At 40.3% G+C, this 21,768-nt stretch overlaps 1 protein-coding gene across 1 annotated transcript in view; it reads right to left on the bottom strand.

Annotated features, from left to right (window-relative positions):
* The window catches only part of SND1 (staphylococcal nuclease and tudor domain containing 1), a 420,688-nt gene that overhangs the window by 269,195 nt on the left and 129,725 nt on the right, over positions 1–21,768 (bottom strand). The window contains exon 11 of the mRNA XM_019452638.2: positions 916–1,005. Coding sequence (XP_019308183.1) covers positions 916–1,005 — 90 coding nt within the window. The remainder of the gene's footprint in view (positions 1–915; positions 1,006–21,768) is intronic.

Here is a 21,768-nt window from a genome sequence, read left to right as displayed (position 1 = left end):
TAGGAAAAATCAACCCAAAACAAGGTATTTTCCAGAACAACCCTCACTGAAGCAAAGTACAGAAAAGACAAATCACAGTCTCTCCTTGAACAGATTTCCATCAACTGCCATCAAAGGAACGACGCCATTCATTTCCTTTGTTCATCAAGGACACAGACACCTGCCCAGAATATTGACGGTGGGGAGGGCAGGGAAAATAAGGGAATGCTCAGAGAGGCTCACTCTCAGCCTCCCAGAATGGCAAGTTCTGCAGCTGGTCACAATTATGCTCTAAGAACACAAGGAAATGCACTCTTAGGGTCTCTGAGCTGTTGCACTAGACTAGAAAGTCAATGTGCTGCACCAAAGGCTTCGCAGGAACTCCTGGGAAACCACACACGACTCCCCTCACACTTGCAGCAGAAGCTCCAGGAAATATGACAAAAGCCGAAGAAGTGGAGGAGGCATATGCACCACAGTTCACTTCAGGAAGCACGCTCCCAATCCAGGAGAGCCCCTCTTCTCAACAGCTAACCTATCCCTCAGAAGTAAGGGAGGCAGAAAAAAATCGGAAACTTTCCTTCAATAGCATATCCCGCAGCACCGACTTTTAATGGAGGTGGCTGAAGGGAACGAGAGAGCCAAGTAAATGAAGCTCAGGGCAATATGCAATTATTGAAACTGGAATTGAGCCTGGACCCTGGAAAGAGCATGCTGTGAGGACTTTGGCAATCACACTGCGGTCAGGGCCCCAATTTTCAATTTCTCCCATGGGATACCACTTCCCGATACACAGACACGCCCCTCTTCGTATCGAAAGTAATTCCACTTGACTTGGTGGACGAATGTCATGTGCAGGTCTCTGGGATTCCATGACGAGGGCCCAGCTTACGATGATCCCCAACAATTTGCAAATATGTTTCTGTCATCCTTTACCTTTTTCCCAATAAGCTTCTTTCGAAGAAATTCCCGAGCTTCAAACATGTAGGGGATGTCATATAGGGGACGAAGTTTCTTGTTCTTATCCTAAAAGAAAAACAAAGTATCACATCAGGAATGAAAAACAAAAAACAAAAAACAGGCAAATGAACACAGCCAATAAAACCAGACACTGGAATACATCTGAAATATGCTACGTTGGAAATATACTGCCTCCTCATATCACAGATACTAAGTGCTAGATACACCGTAAATAATTAATAAATATTTGGATGAAGTATTTTATAGGGAATAAGATTATCTTTTTCACACGATAGACTCAAAAATAACTAATGGAGGGGCTCCTGGGTGACTCAGCAGGTTAAGCGTCTGACTTCAGCTCAGGTCATGATCTTGTGGTCCATGAGTTCTAGCCCCGCGTGGGGCTCTGTGTTGACACCTCAGAGCTTGGAGCCTGCTTTGGATTCTGTGTCTCCCTCTTCCTCCCTTCCTCTCTCCCTTCCTCCCTCCCTCCCTCCCTCCCTCTCTCTCTCTCTCTCTCTCTGCCCCTCCCCTGCTCACACTCTGTCTCTCAAAAATAAACATTAAAAAAATGTTTTTAATAAATAAATAATAACTAATGGAATGTTTATAGTTACCCAACCTGGAAACAACCTAAGTGGTCATCACCTGTATTAACTGTGGTACAGAAGAAGCTCAGTGAGTATTAGGGCCCTCCAAATATTCATAGATACACTATGAATCTAGTTCCATTATTCTGTAAGCCGTTATTAAGCACCTACCAACCAACAGACCCATACAAAGCTCTCTGTAAATACAGGTTATAATCCTAGATTCAAAATATTTGCAACCTAACAGAGTAACACAAGAAAAGATATGAAATGGCAACACAAAGCAGTTTTGAGTAAGTGCTAAACTGTGATATAGACTAGGGACTAAGTGCTATCAGAGTTCAGGGAAGTGGAAAGAAAGAAGTAATCAGGAAATGTTTCACTGACAAGGTTTCACTGAATTAATGTGAGTTTACAGGGTAAGAAAAAACTAGGAAGAAAATTAGAGTTTAAAAAACAGAACAAGCTAAAGGAGGCAGGAATAAATAGTATTTCAACACAACACTCACATGCATGAATATGGACATACACAATTCTTTCATTATCTCACAGGCCCCAGACTTCTCCCCAAAAGGGTTACTATTCTAAGCACAGAACTTGGGGAATATGAGAGAAAGTTCTAGAGGGACTTGACAGAAGAGGGAATGGGTAGGAAACTGAAGAGATATGAGAAGCATTTTAAGAAATGAATTAACAGAATGGATACAGCGGATAAAAAAAGAATCCAATATTCTAACTCATGGTGACACATACATGGAGTCTAGAAAAGTTTACCTTTTGATGGGGAGAATGGAGGGGTGGAGGATGTTAAAAGAAACAGGGAGATGCTAGCTAGATCACTTGCTATGATTACTTTAATGTCTCTCCCCAGCTAACCCAGAAGTTCCAAAAGAACAGAAATCCCATCCACTTGTTATTCTGTGACCCTAGAGCCAAGTACAGTACCTCCCCTCATACTCAAGTAATGGCTGGATGAACTAAATACAAAAGAAATATGAAAAATGACATATATATATATATATATATATATATATATAGAGAGAGAGAGAGAGAGAGAGATATACACACACACACACACAACACACAAAACGCAACCAAGCTAGAAGAAGACTATGTACAGATTTCAGAATCTCCTGGACCATTAACACTGGAGGGAAAATTCACAAATAAAGAAGAAAATCAAGGACGAACTCCTGACCCAGAGGTGTGCTGTTGCTTACCATCCTGTACAGTTAGGTAGCTCCCCCGGCCTTACCTTTACCATCTATTACACCTCTGACAAAACAAGATCTCTTTATAATCCATTCCACACTCAAAGAAGCATTCAAATTATTTCTTCTCATAAATAGCCAACTCCTCGTAAATAAAGAATCTTTATCATTTTAATACCCCATATTTAAACTAATCCTAATGATAAGATTGAGGTCAAGGGAACTGAAATAGGTGTTTCCTCCTAGACCCTGATCAAGCTTTGGTGTCCAGAACACATTACTTAAACATTTCAATTCATTGATATCGCCATGATAAACCACTTATGAGAATACATATAATTTGAGTGTGAGCTTCACATTCGTCATCTAACTGCCTTCTAATTCTTCTGGTTCAAACAACAGTGACCAAAAGGCAGCAGCAGCATTATGGTACTCTTCTTGGAAGTTAAGGAGGCACGTTCAGAAATGAACCCAAGTTTCTATTCCTTCTTGGATGTGTGAGCCTCCACATGCTCTTAACAGGAACATCGATGGCCATACCCTGACCAAAGCCCTGGGGTGTCATGATCACTGCCGAATAAGTGAGGTATGGCCCTGAATATGAAAATCTTTAAAGAAACAGTAACACCGAACTGAACTTTTTCTTACAGGAAAAAGAAAAGGGGAAATGGAATACATGAGAGTTGCCCAGGTAGAGGGAGTTCTGGGTAATACAGGGCAGATATACAGGGTTACAGATATTTTATAAATATCCAGGCAGTCCAATCAAAATTTTGAGTCATGACAGAGGTGCCAAGTATAATATATAAGTCATAAAACAGAGCTTATGATGACACTCAATGATACAAAAAGAATGCTGGCTAGACAGAAGATTCTAGGTGCCAATAATGAACAGGATTTTTCATACAGACAAAATCAATGGTTATCAAAATAAGCCCTCAGGAATGAAGAAGTGCCAGCATATTCATATTTACCACACAATAGAGGACAACCTATTTACAGAGAGTAGCTGTATAATTACACAAGCCTAAGTGAACAGTATCTTAAAAAGTGAACTGAACAAAGTATGGACATTTACCTTGCTTAGCCTCATGATCTGTCACAGAACCTGAATGTATGAACCTTACTCTACTTTTTCTGAAACACCCAAGAGATCACAAGGCAGTATCACTTGACTGGAACTCCAAAACAATGAACAAAAGCTAAGAGATACGGTTTTATCAAGAATTCAGATGAAGGTCACGAGATGAGGTACACCTAAATGAATGAAAATGGCTGTCTGGGGGCGCCTGGGTGGCTCAGTCGGTTAAGCATCCAACTCTTTGATTTTGACTCAGGTCATGATCTCATGGTTCAGGAGATCAATCAGGGCTCTGTGCTGACAGCGTGGGGCCTGCTTGAGTTTCTCTCTCTTTCTCTTTCTCTCTCCCCACTTTCCCTGCTCATGGTCTCACTCTCCCTCTCTTGCTCTCAAAATAAATACACAAACATTGTAAGAAAAGCAAGGAAAGGAAAGGAAAGGAAAGGAAAGGAAAGGAAAGGAAAGGAAAGGAAAGGAAAGGAAAGGACTGTCTGAATAAGAAAGAATCAACAGGACTGACCCAAGACAAAATGCTCTCAAAGAATGAAGGAAAAGTAAATACTATACCAACAAATATCCCAATCAAAAAACGGTCAACTTCAGAGTCTGATTACATGTCTCTCATGAAGCTGGGAAAGAACTAATAGCACAAGCAGAAAACAAGGTATCAGAAGTGAAAATAGAATGATCTTGTTACTCTAACCCTTCAGAGCTAGTAGCTATTGACATCTGCAAACATCTTACAAGAGAGATATTAGAAGTCCCTAGGAAACCACAAAATAAAAGCAATTCCTCCAAATTACCAGGTACATAAAAGCCTCTGAAATCTCTAGGAGGCAATTGAGGTATGGAATGTATTCTGAGAAAACAGGACTTTAGCAGAATCTTGCCTGATAAAAAGGACTGTCTAGTTTAGAATCTAATTTACACAGAAATATTTTTAAAAAAATAAAAATAGAAGAGAATTCTTGCTTTATCTGGTGGACAGATAATACACAAACCAGTATGTACTGTAATCACTGTTCATCCTGAGAAAGGACATGGTACATATAGACCCTGAAATGACTCCTACATTAGAGATAACTTTAATTATCTATACCTCTCACTGGTTTGGAAAGGGAGGCCCAACACCCAAATCTTAGCATCTAAAGACACACCTGGCATTTTTACAGGAGTTATTTGGCTTATTGCCAAAACGTCGCTCAATGCTAACTTAGAGGGAATGAAAGAGACCTCCAATCAAGGCCTTATATTCAACCCCCTAGTTTTGGGCCTCAACCTGAAACCAAATTTTATCTAGCTCATCCTGTAACTCAAATATCTAATATCCCTAGGGATGCTCCAGGATTTCTTAAACAAGACCTGAAAAAATACAAACCAGGGCACCTAGGTGGCTCAGTCAGTTGACTCTTGATTTAGGCTCAGGTCGTGATCTCCCAGTCGTGGCATCAAGCCCCATATCGGGATCCACACTGAGCTGGGTATAGAGTCTCCTTGGGAGTCTCTCGCTCCCTCTCATACGCTCTCAAAAATAAGTGAATAAACTTTAAAATAAGGGGGTGGGGGGAGGAACCATGAGGCAAAAAAGAAAAAAAAAAAAAAAAAGACTAATAAATGTGGTTCCACTAAAATTAAAGCAGTTCCTTAGTGAAAAGACTTCATGAACAAAGTGACAGGCCAAAGCACAAACACTTAGTAGCTGATAACTGAAACAGATATAGAAAAAGCAGAGCAGGATGAGAGGGAGCTGGAGTGCAGAGCCACAGTTGTAATGTGATCAGGGTCTGTTAAAAACAAAGCCTCGAAGAAGGTATGGGGTTGAGCCATCTGGAGAAAGACGGGGAAAACAGCCAAAGCCAAGACCCTGAGTGGGTTCAAGGAACAGCGAAGACACCACTGCAGCTATGGCAGCATGCACAAGGGAAGAGCAATCGGAGTTGAAGACACACATCTGACTTAACATCTGTAAAGGTTACTCTGACCACTCTGTTGATAATAGACACTATAGCAAGAAAAGGGTAAAGCAAAAAGAGATCCATTAGGAGACTGGGACAGTAATCTGGGCAGCAAATGGTGGCAGATTACATCAAGGAGGGAGCAGTGAAGGAGGTAAGAAGGGATCAGAATCGGGAAATATTCTGACAGAAGGCATGAGAGGTGTGAAAGGAAGGAGCCAAGGATGACTGCAAGGGTTTTTAGGTGAGCAAAAGGAAAAACGGGTGGGGTCATCAGAGGAGATGATCAGGAGTTTAGTTCCTAACATGCTAGCTTCCAAGTCTACAGGCTGGATAAACAAGGGTGGAGTTGGGAGGAAAGCTCTGAACTGAAGGTACACATTTGGGAGTGACTGGCACATAGGTGGTGTTTAAAGCCATGAGTCTGAAAAGGACTTGAGGACTGAGCCTTGAGACATTATAACATTAAAAAGGGCTAAGAGAGGAATTTGTAAAAGGAGAGTGAGAAGGAGCACTCAGTGAGCTAAGTAGGAGGAAACTACCGGAGCATTAGGCCCTAGAAGCCAGAAAAAGAAAGTGAATTGAGAAGGAGGAAATGACCAATGGTGTCAAGTGCAGCAAACCAGGGCGGGGGCGGGGGTCGACACTAAGATTTGCATGATGCATTAAGCTAAGTAGAGGTCGTCCATCAGTAACTGGACAAGAAGAGTTCTGGGTGAGCAGCGGGGGCGGAAGGCTGACTGGAACCAGGAATGGGAAGTGAAGGACTGGAAAAAGCAAGCACATGCAATGCTTTTGAAAGCTGTGCCACAAAGGAGTCTGAAGGGATTACGTGGCAGCTGGCAGAGGAGGCAGGGCAAAGAGAAAGTACTTCCGTTTTCCATTTTCGATAGGAGAAAAGACAGGCAATGGTCCAGCAGAGAGCAAAGACCTGACAATGTAGAAGAGAGAGGACAGAACTTCCAAAGCAATGTCCTTGAATAGGCAAGGTGGGAGCGGCTTTCTTTACACCGTAATTCAGCTCAGGTGTGTGCATGCAAATACTGTCAGGTCGGTAGATGCGGTGTAAGAATCACTGGATACTCTGATTACTCCGATTTGCTCTGTAAAGAAAGTAAGAACTGTAACAATTCAATAAGAAGAAAAGAAACAATCCAACAGGAGAACTGACAAAAGGTATAAACAGGCATTTCACGAAAAAACTCCAACTGGACACTAAATGCATGAAAAAAGTAATTTTTAATTAATCATCAGGGAAATTAAGTAAATTATGATCCACTACATTGGCAAAAATTTTAAGGTGAGAACGTGGGGAAATGCAAATGCCCTGTTAACCACAGATGGGGAGTAAAAAATGGCTCAAATACTATGGCATCTTGAGACGGTGCTACTTGTCATCATTTGGTTAAAGTTGAAGATATGCACCTCTATAATTAGGAAATTCTACTTAGAGGTGGGTATATACCCTAGAAAAGTCTCATATGTGCAAGCAAATATAACAACACTCACAGTAACAATGTTTATGGTACGACCCCAGAGTCAAATACCACAGAGCTGTTATGCTAAATTAAAGCAACCCAACAAATGAACAAATTTCAAAAAATATTGAGTAGGAAAAGCAAGTTGTAAAATGCTACAGTAAAATCCCACTTAAATACTGACTAAAACCACACGCAAGCAACATAGAGGCATATAAGCAACAAAAGTATAAAATGCAAAGAAATCAAAGACAGTGGTTACTGATGTGAGATGGGCAGTGGGGAAAAAAAGGAACAGAGGGAAAGAATGGGTTTGAGAATGAGTACATGGCACTTCCAACTATCTCTGTGAGGTTTTCTGTCTTTAAAAGAAAAAGAGAAAGAAACAGGAACAGGAACAGGAACAGGAACAGGAACAGGAACAGGAACAGGAACAGGAAAAGGAAAAGGAAAAGGAAAAGAAAAAGAAAAAGAAAAAGAAAAAGAAAAAGAAAAAGAAAAAGAAAAAGAAAAAGAAAAAGAAAAAGAAAAAGAAAAAGAAAAAAAAGAGGGCCTGAAGCACATGTTGTATAATACCAAGGCCGAGAAAGGAATGCCTACTGGATTATTCAACAATGTTGGAATGTTTCTTAAGCAAAAAATGTTTAGGGATAGCAAACCCCAAACTTTGCTTAGTCAACATTTTCCCTTTGCTCAGGGAATACTTTACTGCACAGGAATAAAATATGAAACAAACACCCATTCTTTTCCTCATAAAAAATGAATTAAATTCCATTTTGTCCCTCAAAAAGAAAATAAGTTCATAGATATATCCTTCCATGAGACAGAAGGGAAAAATTTAACTACAAATGTGCTCTCAAGTAACCAGGGTCAAAAAGAAGTTTGATTTTTGTTTTTAATAGGAGACCTGAACTATAATAATATTAATTAAAGTAGCCAAGCAGAACTGTACTCTATGAAGATTTTTTAAAAATGACCGTTGAACTAAAATAAGAACAGACATGATCAGATTAAAATGGATAAAATTTCCAACAGTAAGTAATGGCCAGTCCCAGCTGCCCTGACACACATGCATTTTGATAAACAGAGGCTCCTATTTCCATTTGAATTATAGACTGAACATAGGAACATTACCACATGCCCTGGGCATATTTACAATCAAGAACCTTTCAATTCCCTTGGCAGCCAGGAGACAGAATCCACATGGATTATCCACTGTTTTATGGTCCTTAACACAGAGTAGCATATTTTTAATAAACGTGGTCAGCTAACTTGAAAGCGACAGTCGGCACCTGGGGAAAGGTTCAAAACTTGGCCAAATGGAAGAGAGTTTGTACCATTCTACCTAAAGGACCATACAGAGAAAGTTCGTATATCCAAACATTTCTCCAGGAGTTGTTTTGTAGAAAAAAAGGTGTTTAATTCCTAATTAGCTCCATTTCACCCTGCCAATCAAAGGTAAATAGGGTCTATTAAAGAGACACGGTCTGAGTTAAGTCTTAAATTCACAAGGCAATACATTTCATACATATCTCCATGAGGCAAAGAGGGGATGGTAAACAATAGAAATCAAATTAGAAAAAAAAAATCAAATTAGAAAATCAAATTAGAAAAAAAAGTGATTATAAAAATGCAGAGGTATAAGATTAGAAGGGCTACACTTTCACCCCCATGATTATGCCCCTGAAGTTCCACTGTTTTCATAGGACCCTCAATTTTTCTTAATTTTTCTGACAATTATATTTGACCTTGCTGATCTCATGTTTAAGGATCTAATAACATGTATAAAAACACTGGAATTTGGGGCACGTGGGTAGCTCAGTCGGTTAAGTGTCCTACTCTTCTTTTCGGCTCAGGTCATGCTCTCACAACTCATGGGTTCGAGCTCCACATCGGGCTCTGTGCTGACAATGCAGAGCCTGCCTGGGATTCTCTGTCTCCCTCTCTCTCTGCCCCTGCCCTGCTCTGTCTCTCCCTCTGTCTCTCTCAAAAATAAATAAACATTAAAAAAAAAAACAACCCACCGGAATTTAAGGTATAATAATAAATACTATTGTTAATGATGGGGTTCAAGTAGAAGGAGTCTGAGAAAACAACAGAAATAGGAAGGTCATTTTGAACTTATCCCTATTCTTCTCACCTCCAACAGGTCATAAAACCTCATGGGGGAGATGCCTTCCTATATTCGGGGGAAGGAAAAGAGCATCCTTATTTCCAAAGAAAAGATGACATTGTGAAGAATCAAAACCAACAGGCCTTGACACTTCCCTCGTATTCTCTCACCCATCATATTTCTACCAGGCAATCCATTCTTCACTGACCCAGCATAAAAATACTCAGGTCTGTTTCTTAGCATCGTTATCTCCTTATGAAAGCTTCCATGTCACATAAGTCTTACATTAAATAAATCTGTATGTCTTTCTCCTTATAATCTATCTTTGTCAGTTTAATTTTCAGACCCACACAGGGACCCTAGAGGGGAAGGAAAACTTTCCTCCCCTACAATGACACCCTATGACACCTACAATAACAATGCTATCGAGCAGGCTGAATGCTGACAGCAGTGCTACCTGGATGGTGGCAAGGATCAGGATCCCAATTTTACAGCAAGGAACAGGAACATTCCTAGCTCATGTAACAGGTAACAGCAGAACCAGGACTGTGGACCCAGCTATCTCAGAGGCCCATGCTTACTGCTGGTGGGGAGGACACTGTACTCTTGGCTTGTTACTTCCAAAAAGCAATCACCACCTACCAGCGGTTGTCACATTTTGGTGTGCCTAAGTCTCCTCTGGGAGCTTGTAAACATGCAGACTGCCAGGCCCACACCAGATACTGTGATTCAGTAAGGCTGGTATGTGATTTCCTTAATTCTGTATTTTTAGAAAGTAGCAAGAAGGTCTGTGGACCACACTTTCGAGAAATGCTGCTGTATATATTTTGAGCACCTAGCCCCACTTAAAACAATGGCAAGTAAAGGGAGGTTAAAGGTTTAAAAGTCAGAAGCAATAATGAAGTGTTTGATTAATGTCAAATGGTTAAACAAAATAAACAACTAAAAAACTAGGGAATTCAGATGTATCTCTGTATATGTAGTTGGAGGTAACTCAATATACTTCTTGAACTTCTAAACAGATAAGGCAACTTGAAACATTCTAGTAATGGTGGCAAAACAAGATTTTCAAATATTCCTCAAGTCTGCTACAGGAAGACCAAATGTGGAATCTGAGAATCAAGAGAGAAAACCAACCTTCCCCTTGGCAGGGAACAGCAAAAGTAGGCATATCCTCTCTCCTGTCTGCCCCGTCCTCGGACACACAGTGGTCTAGACCTAGACTAGCCACGGTGACAGCAAAAGAGAGGAAGTGACAATTCCCCAAGACAGGCCCAGTTACAAATGTCTTCTGGCAACCTGCCAGGAAAACGGCTTCACAGTATCCAAAGAGGGAAAGAAGCAGAGCATATTTAGGCAGCCTCATGTCCTTGAAGGGACTCACCCGTCATCTGCAGTGCATAGCATATGATTATGTTCCACAGGAACTTGCACATCCCCAAATTAAAGTACCATTTTCAAGACCATCATGAAAGGGGGAAAAATGTCTCTGGAGACTGTTCTTCTACTCAATTACATTAGCCAACTAGGAGCATTTTCAGAAGTACTTGCTATTTATTGCTCAGATGCAGTAAGGCCGAGAGAGGGAAAGGAGGGTGTACGGGGGGAGGCCAAATATCAGGTCCTTTTTTCCCCCAAGACCCTGTCAAGACTTTAAGAATAAATACGGTAAAGGCTCTAAGATGCTCCAAAACCATTATCCAAGCGGCAAACCATATGGGGTCCCTTCACTTAGCTACAAATACTTCTGCAGGCATAGGAGAGAGTGATATAAAGGAACAGCACTACCCCTCACAGACCTCAACACCAGTGCTCACAAGGTGAGAACACCAGTGCTCACAAGGAAGAAGCTGTGTAACCCACAGCAGAGCTGGTCCCAGACCCGGGAAGAAAACTGAAAATAAAAAAGACTCTGGAGTCCTGCCCTGTCATGTTCTCCTCGCACAAGGACGGCTTCCAACAAGTAAGAGGGCAAAATCTTTTCCCCCACTCACCAACTGCTCTGAAAATAGAAGTCTGCTCCAAGGGGGAACTACGTCTGTGCCACCTTTCCTAGAGGAATAGTGAGGATTCTGCTGATAAGACTTGGATAATGAGACAGAAAGGGCATCGGATCCTTGAAGAGAACAAAGCTCAAGTTCACTATTCCTGAAGTCAGAGACGAAAGGGCTGCCCTGGACCTTGAATTCAAACATTCCTCAAGCATTTGATGGCAAGAAATGATCAAGAGTAAGTGAGCAGCTTGCTGCTGATCAATAGAATAAAAAGCCGGGCTCTAAACAATGATTCTGGCACCTGCAGCTCCTGGCTGCTCATCTGCCTCAGTTTCCTCCGAAGAATCAGCAATTTAAGAATTACCTGGCATTACGCAGGTGAAAAGAGGGAAAAGCAGGCAAAATTATTTCAAAACTCTGTAAAAATCATACAAGGGATAGATATATTAGTACAAATTGAAGCAACTCTAAGTTCACAATCAAGGAACATCTCAGGTAATATAAATTCCACGGGAAAACCAAATCTATACTTTCAGTGCTACAGAGAAGCAAAGCTACTTAGCTGAGTTAAGTTTTACAACATCTAACATGGATGTTAACAAGAGTTAAAATGTCAAGAGACAGAAGAGATAAGCCAAAGTTACAGCACTAATCACTTTCTGCCTTGTATTACCGTAATTTAATTACTCCATATAGGTCTTATCTTCCCTACCAGACCACATGAGGGAAGATCGCTATAAGAGAAAAAAAATCTTTATACTGCTCAGAAAGTGCCTAGCATAGTGCCATATTCCTAGAAAATTCAACATGCTGAGAGAATAAAATGGGGGAATAAAAGATTCATTTTTTTAAACTCAAACTACACTTCTTACAATATTTTTTATTTAAAAAAATTTTTTTAAATGTTTATTTATTATTGATAGACAGACAGAGCATGAGTACGGGAGGGGCAGAGAGAGGAAGAGACACAGAATCCAAAGCAGGCTCCAGGCTCTGAGCTGTCAGCACAGAGCCCGACATGGGGCTTGAACTCACAAACCGCGAGATCATGACCTGAGCCAAGTCGAACGCTTAACTGACTGAGCCACTCAGGCGCCCCTACAGTTCTTGCAATTATAGGAATAAATGGAACTGGTTAATAAATATCAAAGTGAATTTACAAAGGGTGGGAGGGAGCAGGGCAATATCACTGTAGGTTCATACCGTTGTTAGCGGAATGAATGCCTCTCATAGAGCACTACTTGAATATGAGCTATTTCTAATGTCTCTACCTTCCGGCTAATATTACCAAGTAATATGCTATACTCCACAAATTCTATTACTGAATAATGATTAAAAATGTTCCAGGCTAGATATCTCACTGTACACATATAAAATCTAGGCTCTCTGTAAGCAGTAATGCAAAAGTAATACTCTAATTCTCAGCGTGTAATGTTAGAAAAAAACAAATATACAAAATCCAAAATCAGTCTGCCCTCTTTTGACTTGGCTAAGAATTTAAAGCATTCTTCTGTTCTCTCTGCATGTGTGACACAATGAATTCTATTACTTACAATCTTTGTAGGTAAAAGAATACACTTGATCATTAGCTAATGGTTACGAGAAATCAGAGCACACCTACAGTACCATTCAGAATTTAAGTAAAACTGAACTGATATTTTAAAAATATCAAGTGTGGCAGCTCAACACAAAAATAAATGATAGTAAACGTACAATATAAAAGCAGATTTCCTAATGTGGAATCGAAAGCACCAGTGTCCCGCCCCAAATTCATACATTTGAGATTAAACTTAAGCCTAGTCAAGGGCATGTGCTGGGGTGGGCTTTGTGATGGTTGAGACAGAAGAAAAGAGAAGGCCCAGGAAGACCGCAGGGCCCTTCCTGTGTTCTGGAGACTGATGTGCAACGATCCTAACAGGTGCAAAGTTATGCTGAATGACGCACTCTGTGTGCTGTTCAAATGAGCAAATGGAGCTGGGAGGAAATAAAAAATAATCAGTGACTCTCTAGCAGGGCCTCTTTCTACTGAGCTAGTAGTTCTGAAGATCGATTACAAACACGAATCAATGTTAACATGGGAAACCCCTTCAATGGAAGGAACACAAAACGTCTGCAAATAAGAAACCAGAGTTTAAAGGCAGAAGGGAAAATGGAGCAGGGAGAAAGAATCTTCAAGGACAAAAGCAGGCCTGGAGGTCTGCGAGGTAATGGAAACCAGCAGGGACGGGTATATCACAACTGGCTCTTCCCTTCTGGAACTGCTTTCCTTTTCACTGGAAGCTCATAATTAACCAGTTGGCCCCAAATCATGTTTTCTAGTAATGGAGAAATCTTCTCCCACATTTCTTACCCTTCATCCCAGGCTAAAAATGGAGAGCCGATGCCCTCCGAAGAGACAACCCCGTTACTTAAAGTACAGGCTACATGCCAGATGAAACCCATCCAGCATGGTGATGTGCCACAAGCCCTCCCACAGTTCTAGAAGAGGAGGAAGGAAAAGGAGGAAAAGAAAATAAATCTCTTACAATAGGAAACTAATTTTCTCTGTAACAGACCACACGATTAGGGAAGCCCAGTCAGAAGATAATTTTTTGTTAGAGAAAGGTTTCTTTGTGAATGCCTTTCCTTCTTCACCATATTAAAAAATAATTATTAAAGTTTCTTCCTGGAACAACACAGAGGGAAAATGATGCTGGATAGGACACCATTATTTAGCTAGTGCCAGTGGAACCTTCAATTGAGCCAGATTTCCAGTCAAATTTGTGCAATAAATTGCGGTGCATTTCAAAACCCCAGACTGAATTATGTAAGTGAGCAGCTTAAGGTCTCCCTTTAGACACTGAGTTTCTGACTTGCCAGTTGCATCACTCCAAGGTCTAAATCAGGCTGTCAGGTCTAGTGCCACATATTTTATCTACCAAATTCAAAGTACGCTCAGTCTGGGTTTCATTCACTAAAATGAGGCCTGTGACTTTTCAGGACAGATATCATTCTAACCCTACAGAACGAAGATGACTCTCTTTTACTCTCTGGTCTACCTGTCATCAATCAGAAAACTACAACATTTATCACCCACTACCACCATGGAGAAATATGGACAAATCAAGTTCCCAGCCCTATGAACAGCACAGACATGCATGTCCAGCCCCAAACTGGCAAGGCAATTTCTTTATGTAGACATTATACCTTGCCCTACTGCAGGAGGAGACCTTGACAAAACGGAATCCAGACCTCTAGAGGCTGCTGCTAGGAAAGAGACTGTACTTTCACCCAATCTGGAACTAACAGAGTCAGGAAGGGGTTGAGGTTATTCTGTACCAGCCATTTGCACCTGATGAACAAACAGGCAAGTGACCAGATCCCCAGAAGAGTCAGGTAAAAGAGGGTGTGGGTGGGGAGCCTCCCACTCTGTCTGCAACAGTAGTTGTCATCCATGGCCATTTGTGTCGTGGATCTGAGGCTGGTATCTTGGTCACTGAGAATGCAGTTTAAGCTCCTATATTATGTAATGTCACTCTAAATTGATCAATGAAACTTTAACTGTGCCTATTTAACATTTTTATGTCAATCACATCACCATCCCATCGTGACCACCACATGCGGTTCCTAGTGCTGACCTTCTGACTTCACTCCCCAACACAAGGGGCTGGCTCCACTCCCGAATTTCTACAACACTTTGTTAAAAAGAAAAATAAACATCCCAAAGATGTGAGTGCCTACTGTGTGCCTGGTACTTTAAAACTCGTTTCCAATCCCCACAGCAACCAATTAAACTGGAATTACTAGCTTTGCTCAACTGAGAGGTTAGACACCCAGAGGAAAAACATGCCCAAGACAACACACGTCAGAGCAGAAGATCCCAAAAAAGAGCTGTCTGGCCCCAGAGCCCATACTACTTCCTCTCTTTCATCTGCCTCGATACCAGTGAGGTGGCAAGACTGACAGATTACCCACAGGCTTTTCGCTCCCATCTGGTTCCACACTCAATCCCCCACAGACCTGAAAAGGTCAATTAATTTCAACATGTACTGCATGCCCACCCAAAGCCACCAGCTCCCGGGAAGCTCATCGAGATTAAGTTGGATGCACTATTTGTGCCAGTTACGAACCTACTGTCACTCAGTTTTAAATCTAACCTTTTTTAAATTCCACTTTGTGATGCTGAGATGGGAAAACTGCCAAAGCACGTTTCTGCTTTGCCAGCTGGTTCCCTGTTAGGCTCTGCCAGTAGGGGATGTTAGCAGGAGAATGGACAGGAAGAAGGGACAAACTCTTTCCTATTCCTGTCGGCTACTCCAGAGCCACACTTCCTCCTCTCAGCAATGGTGGTCTGTTCCAGTGGCGGTAACTGATTCCAGCTTACAGTTTTCCCAACGCTCCCAGAAGAAGTCTCAGCACACCTCCTCACATTCTCCAGAACCGATCAACTGGCAGCCCCTCCTCCGTGGTGCTTCTCCTTCAAGTTTAGAGACACAAACCTCAGCTCAACAGAGGTCTGCGTCCCCCTTCCAATGGGTCCATCCTTCAAATTTCTAAGTTTTCATATTCTGGTCTCTTATTTGTCCTCCCAGCCCTACAGATGGTAGGTGCATCTCATAATGAACACCAACCACTATGTGAGCCTTAGTGCTCTCTTTCTGCCGTTTTAGTATTCTCATACCTGATTAATAATTTCTTATATCAGGTTTATCTGCTAAAATAACTGGTATGGTTTCCATCCCCTAAGACAATGGCCAAAAGCCTCTTCACTATATAACTGGACAAAGAAACGTGCAAACACCAGATAGTTCCAGTCTCTTTAACCAACACTTTCCCCAGAGAATACTGTCTCTGACCTGTTCTAGACTACTGGCACCCGGCAGTACCCACATATCAGGACCATCTACAATGTAGAAAAACAAGAAAAATGGAAGGGGTGCACAAGAAAGGCTTCCATTGTTAAAACAGATGATGGAGAGAAATGCTTGAAAGATTTAGCTGGTAACACAAACAGTACACTAAAGAGATTTCTAAGCCAGTACATGCCTAATCCATGAAGTTAACATAAAATTTAAGCAATGAGAACAATGTACCCTAAACCTTTTTCTACCTGATATGTTGTTAAATGCTCTTCTGTATAGTGAATCCTCCTGTGATCTTAAAAAGCTCAACTACGGCAAGGCTCCATTCATGGTTTCATGCGTTGGGATCATGGTAAGTAAAGATGGAAAAGTAAAAACCTTCAATGTATCAAGGTGGTTGCTACAGCACAAAGAGGAATGGAATAAAGTGAGGGCTAGTAGGCATGGCCAGACTCACAGGCATAGAACACCAACAACATGTCATATTTCTATAGCAAGATGGAAGAATGAGAAAAATAACACCAGATTTGATATTATAGATTTTATCATAGAAGGTTACTGAATGGATTCTAGAAACTTCTCTCATGTCATCAGCCAAAAAAAAAAAAAAAAAAAAAAAAAAAAAAAAAAGTGGAGCTCACTGGTTACCAGGGACCTGAGGGGAAAGGGGGAAAATTATTTAATGGGCATAGAGCTTCAATTCTACAAAATTAATTTCTAGAGATCTGTCCCCCAACAATGTGAATATACTTATCCCTTCTGACTTGTACCCTTAAAAAATATAGAAGATGGTAAATTTTAAGTCAGGGGTTTTTTACCACAAGAAAAAACTAGAGCTCATTCAAGGCAACAGACTGATTTCTATAATCTGGGAGAAACATCAGCATGCTATCAAATTCCAAGTTAACATGAGAGTTTACATATGAATCCTGATCTCTGGTTAGGGGAACAAAAAAAACAAAAAAACAAAAAAAAAAAAAAAAGAGAGAGAGATTACTGGGTCACTATTTATGGGTATAATCAAACATGTTAGCCCAGTTCTCATCCCAACAACTATATCCCAAACTGTTTCCTTCCTGAACAAGAACCACAATGGAATCTTCTCTTCGTCTTTTTATATATTATATCTTCTGCCTGGATGGGACTGCTATCTCAGCACTAAAGAATCTGCTTACAGGGGCATCTGGGTGGTTAAGCATCTGACTTCAGCTCAGGTCACAATCTCACAGTTCCTGAGTTCGAGCCCCACATCAGGCTCTGTGCTGACAGCCCAGAGCCTGGAACTTGCTTCAGATTCTGTGTCTCCCTCTCTCTCTGCCCCTTCCCTGCTCACACTCTGTCTCTCAACAATAAATGAATATTTTAAAAAATAAAAATAAAAAAAATAAAGAAAGAATCTTACTAAAATGACAAAAATTCTGAAAGGCCATGTTCAAATGCCATCCACCCCTATCAGGAAACCTTTTCTGAGCTCTCTAACCAAATATTCTTTTTTTTTCATGGCACATCTCTCCCAAGTCAGTGCATAGACTTCTTATATCTCATAGGTTATAACTCCAGGTTAAAACCGCATCATACTCACCTTTTTAAACCAACTGTATTTAATCCTCAAAAACAATTAATTCAACAGAGTAAGGGAATGAGGCTCAGTGTAATTTACACCCTAGGTCCCACCAGTAGAAAATGCCAGGGGCAAAAGCTGAACTCTGATTCCACAATGCATAGCTACTGGATCCTATTACAAGGCATAAGGACCCCGTATGCTCCTCCTTCTTTAGGGAAGGAGAAAAAGCCATTTTCCTTCTTCCAACCACTAAGCATTTTGTCCTGTAAGAGTAGAGTTCGTGTACAAAAAGAAGAGGGAAATCACAATTAGCCTGAACATTCCCTACAAAGCACTCCCCCCCGCCCCCCAACCTAGAGAGATATATGCAAGGTGACCTCCTCACCCAGAACTCCAGCTCGGCCTCACCACTCGGTGACAAGAATGCTGGGTGGCTCCTAACAAATGTTGCTGAATATGAGAAAACTACCCAGGGTCACCGCTAATGAGAAGCCAGAACATCTTGCCACTTAGCTACAGAATGTTCACCTAATAAATCTTTTGAGATCTGAACACAACCCGAGACTAGGAGGTTACAGGAAAACAAAACAAAACAAAAAATTCAGAAACACCAGCTTAAAGATCCATTTCACCTCCCTCCATACTTTCAAACCACAGGGAATAACCCATTGAGTTTATCAGTCCTAATCAGAAATAAAAGGCTGTAAGTAAAAACAAAACAAAAAACCATCTAATATTTCCTTCTCAACAGTTTAATTGTAATATATGATCCCTTATACTCCTGAGGAAATTCCACTTTTTACCTTGATTTAGCTTTATTGATCTAATTTTAATCAAGGACAAGCGTAGAGCAAAGGATGAAGGGTCAGCAACCCAAACGAAGTGGAGGAGCAAGAGAAAAATACTCTAACTCAGCAAATGGATCAGCTTGATAACAGGCCCAAAAGAACTATCATGGCCACATTAACAAGGCATTGGGGAAAATCAATCTGCATACTCTTTTTTTAAATTACAGTACACTATATTTCCTTAAGGACAGAAACTGTCCTTTGTAGGATGGAGTGCTGCCCAGGACAAATGTACCATAAATGTTTAGGTTATAATTACGTATGGAAAAAATACCATCATGTAGGATATTCTCAACCATAGTGAGAACTGGAAACACCCTTCTTTTGGCTGTAAAAAATTTCGTTTGTCTCACACTAATTACGAATGCAGATTTAATCAGACAGATGAAGGCTCAAGTTTATGCACATATAATTTATGAATTTTTAAAAAAGGTTTGCCAATCGATTTGAGTGTAACTAAGGGTTGTGTTTAAGCTTCTTACTTAATATACTGGCAATTCATAAAACTATAAATCCACCATTAACAGAGAACCACCACAAGCTGTTTCCTGGCAGCAACACAGCTCATGGAGCCCAGCAGAGAGCTGGAAAGAGAAACAGAGGGACGGACTGCTGGGGAAGGGAGGGGTGGCCTGAGCTAGGGAGAAATCATTCTGCAATAAACTACATTTTTAAAAATCATTATCACGTGCCAGTTTCTGGAGAAAATGGTCCCAGTTCTTGAGAAAAAAATCAAAGAAAACTTGGTATGCAAAGCATAACATTACAGGATTGGGAAATAGGTGGTATGAAAAGAGATGGAAGTACCCAAAATCTTAAAAAGGTCAGACAGCTAGAATAACCTCTCCTCAAGAATCCTAACTCTTGAAGAATGACCAGTTTCTAGAAGTTCTGCAAACATATGGCCCATTTGGGGAATAAGAAGTGGGCAGATGAAACTCTAAGGGAAATTAAAAAGGAAAAGAGGTAGGACAATCAGAGCATCAATAACCCAATGGAAAGTTTTAAGAAGATAGGACAATACATGCGTCAAGATAAAAACTAGACATGGCGATGGCTTCAGCTGGAGTAGTTTTGGTCAGATTTTAGGGGCTTGAATAAATGTAGATGGTTACTGTACGCTAATCTTTCAAGAAAGAGTAGGAGCTAAGCAGTATTGATGTCAAAGAGAGAATGCTGAACTTTGTTCTAAAAATAAATAAATGAAAATCTTTATTAAAGGATTTAATGAAAGTAGAAGAATGAACAGAAGGATGACATAATTTTTTTATCATATTAATATAGAAAGACTTGATTGAATATGAAGGATTCATAAATATTCTACTTCCTGACCTGCTAATTACAAACTATATGATCTAAGCACTATGTATTTATCTCCAAGAGGGACTTACACTTACTCATCGCTGTAGCCCCCAGCACCTAGTACTAGGTCTAACATATGGTGCATGCTCAATTAATGTTTGTTGAATAAAATTACTTAATCTCTCTGGGCTTCAATTTCCTCCTCTGGGGCGGGGAAGTGGCTGGATCTAAATGATGTTCCTTCTAGCTATAAATGCCCATCAGTGTGTTAACTGTTAGATAAAATGGGTCAATTCCCTATGACTCCTTGAAAATATGCCATGATGTAGCACTCCCATTTAAGCAAGGGCAAAACCCACACCCATTCACCTGATAATGACACTATACGGTACTCCTGAGATGGTCCTCTGAGGTGAAAATATCTTCATTAAATCAGGTCATGGAAGGAAACAGAAGACAGATTTGTTCAGAAAATGTTTTGATGAGTGTAACTCCTTTGCCTTCCCCTCCTTCAGTCTGCAGAGATATGGGCACTACTTGGAAACTTAAAAAATGTAAAGGGAACCTTTAAAAAGCTAATTTTTAAAAATCCAAAGATAATAAATCTGCAACTGTGTAAATGTCTTCTGTCTTCCAGGCCTAGGCTGTTTAAGTTTTAATCCAAATTGGGAGCTAGGGAGGCAGGACAGGAAGAACAGAGAGAAAAGAAACAAATTTCAAAAGTAGAGATGCCTTCTTATCTGCAAGCAGATAAGAAACACTTGTAAGAAATTAAAATATCAACACTAATCAATAGTTTCTCAAAGAACTCAAATGAATAACCAATATCCCTGTCAACAAAGCCATACACCCTTAAAAATCCAAAGTCAACTCTGTCCAATACTAGAAATACCAGAGAGAACCAGGCACTGATGAGGCAGTGACAGGAAACTGTGCCCCACCGCTCACCGAAACCATTATCACCTACAACCTTAGTACCTCCACTGTCCCCTCAAATCTGTCCAACCTTTTCTAGAACTTCTATTCAAACTGCAAAATCAGAATTTAAATATAAAATAATAGGACCCCATCTACATGGATTTTGAACAGATGAGACACAATTTAGTGGGGCTTAATCCACAGGAAATATTTAAATTGTAGGTATTAGCGAGTTACCTGGGTGGTTTAACCTGTTAAGCGTCCCACTTCGGCTCAAGTCACGATCTCATGGTTCCTCAGTTCCAACCCCACATCGGGCTCTCTGCTGTCAGCGCAGAGCCTGCTTTGGATTTTCTGTACCCCTTCTCTCTGTCCCTCCCCCACTGACGCTCTCTCAAAATAAAATAAAACATTAAAAAAATAATAATAAAAGATAAATTTAGGTTTTAGCAATAAAGTTTTTGCCTGGGATTATTTTCAAAGAACATAGACTGAATCTCCAAATAGTGATGTGTTCAAACTTAGTAAATCACATCACTTTGTCCTATTTTCTTTATCGATCCACAAACATTTAGTTGATCAATCCAAACTGAAATCAAGTAGCACAGATTGAAATTTACAGGAGGAAAAAAAAATCTATATCTATATCTATATCTATATCTATATCTATAGATATATCTATAGATATAGATATCTATATCTATATCTATATCTATATCTATATCTATATCTATAGATATATATATCTATCTATCTCCCAACGGGGAAAAAATGCTACAGTGATTATTTGCATTATTAAAAAGATTCTTCTCTCTACACAGAAAACTTTAAAAATCATTTCTTTACAAAGGTATTTTCCCATTGCTTCTAAAGCATAAATTGATTTACCAATAGTCATTTTTATTTGCAGTATTCCAGGAACATTACAGTGGGG

Source organism: Panthera pardus, unplaced genomic scaffold (assembly GCF_024362965.1).
Source record: "Panthera pardus isolate Hobbes unplaced genomic scaffold, ASM2436296v1 HiC_scaffold_8, whole genome shotgun sequence".
In the NCBI taxonomy this organism is placed as follows: Eukaryota; Metazoa; Chordata; class Mammalia; order Carnivora; family Felidae; genus Panthera; species Panthera pardus.
Note: the sequence above shows the minus strand (reverse complement) of the source record. Positions and strands in the feature narration are given on the sequence as shown.